General features: G+C 46.8%; 1 protein-coding gene across 1 annotated transcript in view; it reads right to left on the reverse strand.

The window, feature by feature from the left end:
* The window catches only part of NXNL2 (nucleoredoxin-like 2), a 21561-nt gene extending 16311 nt beyond the window's left edge, over window positions 1-5250 (reverse strand). The window contains 6 exon segments of the mRNA XM_015561214.1: window positions 3661-3843; window positions 3845-4010; window positions 4012-4618; window positions 4621-4680; window positions 4683-4862; window positions 4865-5250. Of these exon segments, the coding sequence (XP_015416700.1) occupies window positions 3661-3843; window positions 3845-4010; window positions 4012-4618; window positions 4621-4680; window positions 4683-4862; window positions 4865-5069 (1401 nt within the window). The 5' untranslated portion in view covers window positions 5070-5250.
* Between the last annotated feature and the right edge of the window lie 4829 nt (window positions 5251-10079).

A 10079-nucleotide genomic window follows, 5' to 3' on the forward strand; every position in this document is an offset into this window, starting at 1 on the left:
CCCCCCCCCCTGGTCCCCCCCCCCAGCGGGCCCCCCCCAATTCCCCCCCCCATAGGGGGGGGGGCCGGCCGGCCAACCTCCTGACTGCCACAAGGTCCCGCAACCAAACACTGCTCTTCCCAACTGCAATGCAGGGCCAACTCCTCGAGATGCAAATCCAGCACGGCCACGGCCACGGCCACGGCCACAGCCACAGCCACAGCCACATGGGCGCTGGGGCGGCTCCTTGGCGGTGAAGCCCTTCTTCCTGGGCCGCAACATCTACAACAGGAGTGTAACTGAGATGGCAGCTACAGGACAGATCTCAGAACAAAGAAAGCAGTTCTCACTGCTCCTAGTGGAAGATAGCCTGAAGGGAGGGTGGGCAGCTGGGTCCCTGGGGGCCAGGAGGCATCCTGACTTCTGAGGTCTGAGTGCCATCTCAGTGTCCAGCTGATAGGATTCATGACCAGGGACACTTGCCACTGGCCCTGAGGCCCGGGCTGCTCCCTGGACTTCACAGCAGTGACGACAGGTGACAGCACCAACATTCAGGTGACTGGGACACAGGCCTGGCCTTTGGTAAAGGCTGTGCAGCGGGCAGAGAGCCCTGGTGGAGGGTAGCACAGTGGAGGCTCATCCTGACTCTGCCTGGTGACTTCATGTGCTGCGGGCACTCAGAAGCCGGGAACGACGGACACGCGGCGAACTGGAGAGAATCTGCCCTGGGAGTGTGTGCTGATGCTGAGTCCCCCGGACGCTTCCTCAGTGCTGTGCTCACATCCTTCCCTTTGTGGGGATTGTTTTCTCAGTCTCCGAAATCCAGCACTTTTGCAAAAGATTGCTCCAGACAGTACTGGCCAGTGAACAAGGACTTAACCATCTAACAATATTCATGAAACAAAATTCCTAAAGTCTTCCCTTTAAAGATTATAAAAAGAAAACCGAGTGTTTGAGTATCAACCTATGAACCAGGAGGTCACAGTTCAATTCCTGGTCGGGGCACATGCCTGGGTTACAGGCTCGACCCCCAGTGTGGTGCATCCAGGAGACAGCTGACCGATGATTCTCTCTCATCATTGATGTTTCTATCTCTCCCTGTCCTTTCCTCAAAATCAATAAAAATGTATTTAAAAAGAAGCACAAAATTGTATTAACACTAGAGGTCTGGTGCACGGTTTCGTGCACTGGTGGGATTTGGCGAAACCGGCTCTGCGACATCCCCCGAGGGGTCCCAGATTGTGAGAGGGTGCAGGCCAGGCTGAGGGACCCCACTGGTGCATGATCAGGGCCTGGGAGGGGTCCAAGGGAGGGCTCCAGGGCATGTCTGGCCCTTTTCGCCCAGTCCTGATAAGCCAGACACCAGCAGCAAGCTAACTTACTGGATGAAGCATCTGCCCCCTGGTGGTCAGTGCACATCATAGCAACTGGTCAAACAGTCGCATGGTTTGAGGGACAATTAGCAGCATATTAGGCTTTTATATATATATAGATGGTCCTTAAAAAGAATCCTTAATAAAGGTATGACAATTTTATCTTATAGACATCATGATTTCACAAAGAACTAAAGAGTATTGGTAATATGGTTGTTATAAAAGGGACTATTAAGTCAAAACTAGGATTCTCTTGCCCTGGCCAGGTAGCTCGTTGTCCTGATAGGCCAAGGTTGTGGCTTCCATCTCTGGTCAGGGCACATACAAGAAGCAAACAGTTAATGCACAAATTAAACAAACAACAAATTGATGTTTCTCTCTTCTCTTTCTTTTTCAAGTCAATTTAAAAAACAAACCAGGTTTCTCTCCACAGTATTATAATGGGGTGACCCGTGGAGACGACCACCAGGGACTCAGATCAAAATTTAGGAGCCTTTATTAAGCTGGCCAGCGACTACAGTTACAGCACCCTGCCGAAGCAGAGGCTGAACTGCAGTGCCGACTACAGGAGTTACATTTTATTAAATTCTGTGGAGGCCCAGAGAAAAATGTGTCTTTCAAATTCTGGGCCCCCCTATATGGAGGAAACTCTATTTATACTCTTTCCAGTCCTTTGTCTCCCAAATTTGGAATGAGACTTCCGGGCCTTCTGAGAAAGAAGGCCTGCGTGCTGGGAAGGGGCCATGAGACCATATCTCAAGGCCTGGCAACTGTCTGGGTGTCAGCACCGACAACTCTGGGGCATAGTTTACGGCCTCTCTGGAATGGGAGTAGTCCTATTTTCCTTATTATTTAAAACAGAAGCCAAAATAGCAGGGTTAAAGTTTCAAACAGCAGTTTTTGTATAAGATGGATACTTCAGTATAATGAAAATACCCACACACTGAAGGGTTGTGGGTTCGATTCCTGGTCACGGGCATGTACCTAGGTTATGGGTGCATTCCCCACACCCAGTCAGGGCGATTGTGGGAGGCAGCTAATCTGTGTCTCCGTCACATCACAAGTTTCTCGCTCTTTCCCCGCTCCCTCCATCTCTGAAAAACAATGGAAAAAATATCTTCAGGTGAGGATTAACAAAAGAAACAAAAGCCCCACCTAGGTTTATGAGATGCGCAGCTGGTCTTTGCCCACTGATGACAGAGATGGGAACATAGAGCCTTACTGAATTGGGTAATTCACCCAATTAAAGTTACGATGGCTGTCTACCGAAAACCACACCCAGCACTCCACCCTGCTCCAGCCTGACGCTGTAACTAGAATTGTTTTTAAACAGGAAAATGAAACAAACAGTTTTAGGATATTTTAGATTATGAAGGCACAGAAACTAGGAACAAGGTTTGGGTAGCAATGGGAAGCAACTTGAAACTTCACCTTGCAATTCATGATCAACTAGGGCAGTGTGCGCATAAACCCGAGACAGCGGATGGAAGATGCAGCGTGACCGGCCAGGACCTGACCTCTTCTGGGGGAGGCGGGCAGCAGCAGCCCTGTGGACGCCAAAGGACCAACATGCTGTTGGCTAGTCAGCTGGGAGAATTAGGACTAAACAAAAAATGCAATGCAACTTTTTGTGTTCTCGAGAAGCCAAACACCACTCTGGCTTCACTGAGAATTATGATGCCTAAGCGGCAGCGGTGGAACAGAGCCCTCTGTGGAGCAGGCAGTGAGCAGAACCTGATGAGTCATCAATGCTGTCAGCAGCTCCATAGCTTCGCTTTCTCAGGACACAAACGCGCTCTCGGTACCCGCAGCCTCCATTCCCCGGGCGCGTGGAGAAACGCAGCGGCCCAGCTGCCCTGGCCTTCATCACACCCCTGGCAATCATGCTGGTTATGTCTCTCGAGCTCACGTTAACCTGAATGAGATTCTGTGGCTTTAAATGAAGCAGCTGGCTCTGCCTTGAGTGTGGGACCAAGGCTACTATCCATACCAGGAATTTAAGGTGGGATGTCCAAAAACTACAGCAAATTTTACCACCTGTAAGCTGTACCCTCCTAGAAACATAATCTTTTATTTTTTTCTCATTAAACTTTATCTTAATGGGTCTCAAAATTCTGTGACAGATTTTTGGTCATGTTGTTTCCATTAAAAAATACTGATTTTAAAAACTAATAACTTAAAAACTGCCACACACACAAAAGAACCAAATGGTCCACAAAACATTCTCCTCTTCTGAATGTTTTAGGATGATGCACTGCAATCATTAGCAGCCTTTTCTATTAAACTAAAATGGCCAATTGAGACAAACAGTCCTGAGACGGTTCTTCCACCACTGATTAAGGCGGGGTGGTGGCAGGTATTGGGGATAATACTCATTTAGCTTCTGAGCTTTCTGGGCAGGCTTGGCGACTTTGCCAGCTCCAGCTGCCTTCTTGTCCACTGCTTTGTTAACACCCACAGCATCTGTCTGTTTTGTGTCACAAACAGCAAAAACGGCCCAGAGGAAGGTAGTCAGAGAAGCTCTCAACACACATGGGCTTGCCAGGAATCACATCAACGATGGCAGCATCACCAGATCCCAAAAACTTGGGGCTGTCTTCCAGCTTTTTCCCAGAACGACGATCAATCTTCTCCTTCAGCTCAGCAAATTTGCTAGCAGTGAGCTGTGTGACCATCCAGCACAGGTGCGTAGCCAGCACTGATCTGGCCTGGGTGGCTCAGGATAATCACCTGAGCTGTGAAGCCAGCTCCTTCCCCTGGTGGGTCCTTTTTGCTGTCACCAGCCACATGGCCTCGGCGAACATCTTTGACAGACACGTTCTTGACGCTGAAGCCCACATTGTCCCCAGGAAGAGCTTCTCTCAAAGCTTCATGGTGCATTTCCACAGGCTTCCCTTCCGTTGTAATGTTGACTGGAGCAAAGGTGACCAACCACCTGCCGGGTTCGAAAAGACCAGTCTCCATTCGACCCACAGGGACAGGACCAATACCACCGATTTTGTAGACATCCTGGAGGGGCAGACGCAGGGGCTTGTCAGTTGGTCGAGTTGGTGGCAGGATGCCATCCAGAGCTTCAAGCAGCGTGGTTCCACGGGTGACCTTCCATCCCTTGAACCAAGGCATGTTAGCACTTGGCTCCAGCATGTTGTCACCATTCCAACCAGAAATTGGCACAGATGCTACTGTGTCAGGGTTGTAGCCAATTTTCTTAATGCAGGTGCTGACTTCTTTAACAATTTCCTCATATCTTTTCTGGCTGAAGGGTGCTCAGTGGAATCCATTTGGTTACCACCAACAACCAGCTGTTTCACACCCAGTGTGTAGGCAGAAGGTCATTTTCACGGGTCTGCCCGTTCTTGGAGATGCCTGCTTCAAATCCACCACCACCAGCAGCAGCCATCAGGACAGCACAGGCAGCCTGAGCTGTGCCTGTGATGATGTTTTTGATGAAGTCTCTGTGCCCTGGGGCATCAGTGATGGTCACATACTTGCCGGTCTCGAATTTCCACCTCGCTTCTGTTCAGCTTTCAGTTTATCCAAGACCCAGGCCTACTTGAAGGGGCCCTTCCCCATCTCAGCCGCCTCCTTCTCACATTTCTCGATGGTTCTCTTGTCGACGCCCCCACGTTTGTAGATCAGGTGGCCGGCAGTGGTGGACTTGCCGGAGTCTACGTGTCCGATGACGACGATGTTGATGTGAGTCTTTTCGTTTCCCATCTTGGGTTTGAGTTACTGGTGGTTTTCACGACACCTGTGTTCTGGCATCAAACCCGTTGCGAAAAAGCCATAATAATCTACTTTTAAAACTTCTCCACAGAGGGACCGATTTCAAATTATCATGGGAGAGGGCAAAGAAGTGATTCAACACAGTGCACCAAGGCCTACCAGGGATGGAAAGCAGTGGTCACTACCCCCACTGCACACACAGCTACAATTCATTGGGCATAACTGTCCTTTTTAAAATACAGCTTCTGCCTGGCTGGTGTGGCTGAGTGGTTGAGCATTGATTTAATCACATGCCTGGATTATAGACTTGATCCCCAGTAGGGGTTGTGCAGGAGGCAACCAATCAATGATTCTCTCTCATCATTGATGTCTCTCTCTCTCTCTCTGAAACCAATAAAAATATACCTAATAATAAAGGCAGTTTCCCTCTTTGATAGTAATTCTTTCTGAAAGTAGACCTGCTATTTACATTACTACCAATCGGACCATTGCCTGACATTGCAAAGTCCAGCAACACTAAACAAAAGCAGGTTAGTGCTTGTGACCACTGTGACGTGAAAATGTCAAGACACGTATCTTTATTCAAAAAGCTTAGACTTATAGTCTAGCTCTCAGTTACACTAAAATCAAAAATGTGGATGGACCATCCCACTACTATCTCAAGGGTGCTTATTATTACAATTGTTATATATGCAGATGCTAGTTTTCTGAAAAAACATAAAAACGGGAATCTTCTAGGCATTATATAATAAATGAAACTATGTGGAACTAAAGTGTGATCTCAAAGATTAAAAAAAAAATCAAAGCACACATGGCAAGGTCTTAAATAACAAAGCTGCTATCTGTACAAGGCACTGCGTCTTGGTTTGATGCCAGCCTGGAGGCTCAGGCCTGCACCACGCATGTCAGCATCGCACTGGAGAGTCACAGGGCAGACGCTCCCCATATACAGACAAGGAAAATAAGTAAGAAGGGCTAAATCATTTGCCTGGATCACACCAGCAGGAAGTGGGCAAACAGATCTAGAACTCAGGGAGCTGGCTCCTTTCAATATTCTTTTTAGTATACTATGTATAGCTATTCCTTTTGTATCAAAACTAGAGGCCTGGTGTACGGATTTGTGCAATGGCAGAGTCTCTCGGCCTGGCCTGCGGGGATCGGCCAAAACCAGCAGTCCAACATTCCCCAAAGGGCCCCAAAGTGCGAGAGGGCACTCTGCAAAGTTGCTGTCACTTGGCAGCTCCTGTGTTGAGTGTCTGTCCCCTTCAGTGCACATCATAGCTACCACCCGGTCACTTACGCTTTATATATATAGACAGATGTGCCTGTATTTGGAGACTGGGTGTTTAAAAAGGTGACTAAGCTAAAATGAGGTCATAAGTGTGGGCCTTAATAGAGACTATATCCTTATAAAAAGGAGAGACCAGGACAGACACACACAGAGGGAAGGACATGTCAGGGCACAGGAGGGAGACAGTGATCTACAAGCCCAGGAGAGAGGCCTAATGAGAAACCAACCCTGCTGACACTGTGACCTTGGATTTCCAGCCTCCAGAACAGAGAGTCAATGCCTGCTGTTGAAGCGTGTGCTGTTACAGCAGCCCAAGCTGTTACACACGTGTAGAATTTTATCACAAAGTACTTCTTCGGTGGTCTACCACAAGCACTTACTCTGTCACTTGGCAGCTCCTGTGTTGAGTGTCTGTCCCCTTCAGTGCACATCATAGCTACCACCCGGTCACTTACGCTTTATATATATAGACAGATGTGCCTGTATTTGGAGACTGGGTGTTTAAAAAGGTGACTAAGCTAAAATGAGGTCATAAGTGTGGGCCTTAATAGAGACTATATCCTTATAAAAAGGAGAGACCAGGACAGACACACACAGAGGGAAGGACATGTCAGGGCACAGGAGGGAGACAGTGATCTACAAGCCCAGGAGAGAGGCCTAATGAGAAACCAACCCTGCTGACACTGTGACCTTGGATTTCCAGCCTCCAGAACAGAGAGTCAATGCCTGCTGTTGAAGCGTGTGCTGTTACAGCAGCCCAAGCTGTTACACACGTGTAGAATTTTATCACAAAGTACTTCTTCGGTGGTCTACCACAAGCACTTACTCAGAGCATGACCCTTTAAAAAATACAATTACCAAACAAAAAATAGGGCCAATGACGATGGCTGAGCCATTTCTGTAATTTTTTATGAATGTGTGAATTAAACAAATGGACATCATCGTTCCCTGGGCTCTGGTGTGTTATCTCCCCCATGGACTGCTCAGAGGCAGTCCTTGCAGTTGTGGGGTGATGAGACTATGAATTCTGCCGATCAGACACATTTTTGAGTCTTTAACTTTCTATTTCCCCTGCAGGGCTGTTCTAAAAAGAGCACAATCTTGCCTCTCCACGTGTGGCACATCAGATTTCGGGGAAATTAAGACACACACCCAGTGGTTAGAACTACTTACCATAGTATTACAGGACAACTCAATGCAACACTATGGTAAAAATGATGTCCCTAGTAAATAACAGACACAGTGAACACAAGTCCACAATCTGGAACAACTTTCAGGAAAAGAGCATGTCACCAGGGGCCTCTCTTGGTTTTCTAGTGGGAATGCCCACAGCTTATCACAGGTGTGTGTATACAGAGCATGGGTAGTAACTACCAGATTTCTTGCAAATCCGTTCATTAGGAGACAAATTCAAGGCAAAAGCTTTAAAGCTATTTTGCAATCTACATTTGAAGACAATTCAGAATGCTGAATTCAACTCAATTTGTTAACTCATGTTCCCATCAAGGTTTTTAAAGATCTCCCTTCTGTCCTTTTCACATCATAATCTGCTTCAGGGGATTCAACATGAAGACACGGGATTTTAAAGTTATAGGAATGTGTCCATCCTATGAAGGACTTGAGGTAGTTCACATGTTACTTCCAGCTCTTACATTCCCGCAGAGCATGAATTTTCAAGCGTAAATGAAAGCAGTGGAGGAAGATGAAAGTGGAGGCAGAAATGTGCCTACAATGTAGCTGGCAGCTTGCTCACCTATTAACGACCAACGTAAAAAATAAATGCCTGGAAAGGGCCTACCCATACTTCAGTGTTACCATCGCCACTTGGTCCAGTGCCCTCACGTAAAAGTGAAGCAGAAAGAATTCAATGTCATATTTATGCAAAATGATGTGCCAAGGCAATACCCGAAGGCCATCTGCCACTGGTTACCAAAAACTTAAAATTTGAGTTTTAAGGCCAGGATAAGGGCAGAGACTATCTAAGAATGCCTGGCAAAACAATTTTAAGACTGAGTTCTCTGAAACACAGAAGACTAAAATCAAACTTACAAATACATGACATAAAACAAACGAATCACTATAAAAATTATGTATAAGATTTTGTGCTATGGTCTGGCTGGTGTGGCTTGGTGATTGAGTGTTGGCCTGTGCACCAGGAGGTCACCGGTTCGATTCCTGGTCAGGGCACATGTCTGGGTTGCAGGAGGCAGCTGATTGATGATTCTCTCACATCGTTGTTTCTATTTCTCTATCCCTCTCCCTTCCTCTCTCTCTAAAAATCAACAAAACATTTTTTTAAAAAAGAAAATATGTGCTACAGACATAAACAAATCCACATTTTATAAGAATACTAGATGCTCAATGCACAAAATTCACGCAAGGGGCTCGGTCCTCGCAGCCCCGGCTTCATCCAGAAGGTTGTTGGATGGTTGTTCTGCTGTTTGGCCTAATTAGCATATTAGCTCTTTATTATATGATTAATTTAATGACAATGGAAAGTGCCTTTGAAATAGAAAATATTATCTACATTTCAGAGAGGAAGGGAAAGGGAAAGGGAGAGAGATAGAAACATCAATGATGGGAGAGAATCATCAATTGGCTGCCTCCTGCACACCCCCCACTGGGGATGGAGCCCACAACCTGGACATGTGCCCTTAACCAGAATCAAACCCAGGACAACTTCAGTCCGCAGACTGATGCTCTAATCACTAAGCCAAACTGGCTAGGGCTATCTACATTCTTGTAATGGAAATTATTTAAATTTCTTGAGCAGACTTCTCTCCAAAATAAAATATTTATTTTTGCTGGAAAAAAATAACTTTGGATTCTAATTCTTACTATACAGAGATGTAGATTCCTACATTCTAGTGACTAATACCAGTATGACTTTTTATTAGGCAATTTGGAAATAAAGAAGTTTTTGCTATTAACTTATAATTAAGGTTACAAAAACTATCCACAGAAATTAGACTATAGAGCAGGGGTGGGCAAACTTTTTGACTCGAGGGCCACAATGGGTTCTTAAACTGGACCGGAGGGCCGGAACAAACGCATGGATGGAGTGTTTGTGTGAACTAATATAAATTCAAAGTAAACATCATTACATAAAAGGGTACGGTCTTTTTTTTTTTTTTTAGTTTCATTCATTTCAAACAGGCCGGATCCGGCCCGCGGGCCGTCGTTTGCCCACAGCTGCTATAGAGTATTCCGATCATCCCACTGCAGTAATGTAACTTTGAGGCTTTGACACAGCAGCATTGAGGGTCTGAGTCCTGACAGCCTCTGTGATCCTGGACAACATACTCAACATCCCCTCCCCACACCTGCACAACACAGGAAAGCCTCGCCTTCCTCACAGGATTAAGAATTCAATGACGTAATGGAGGAAAGTACTTGGCAAGGTGCTTACTCAGCATCTGCGAGTGCTGTTCTGATCACAGAGCTGAGTACTGATAGGGAACAAGAGGTAGGCCCATCCCTGCAGTCCCCAAGAGTGAGGACTGCTCTCAACAGACCCGACTGATGAGACCTGACAAAGAACAGCCAGCAACCACCAACACTCAGACTACACTTGCTTTGTTAGTTTCTGGGAGAAAGGTTTCCTGAACTGTAGCTCCGTCACCACAAGACTACAACTAAGGGCCAGCCCAGGGTGAGCACCTGCGCTTCCAGGTTCATCACTCCCCCCCCCCCCCCCCCCCCCCCCCCCC

The sequence above is a fragment of the Myotis davidii genome, unplaced genomic scaffold (assembly GCF_000327345.1).
Source record: "Myotis davidii unplaced genomic scaffold, ASM32734v1 scaffold750, whole genome shotgun sequence".
Classification (NCBI taxonomy): domain Eukaryota; kingdom Metazoa; phylum Chordata; class Mammalia; order Chiroptera; family Vespertilionidae; genus Myotis; species Myotis davidii.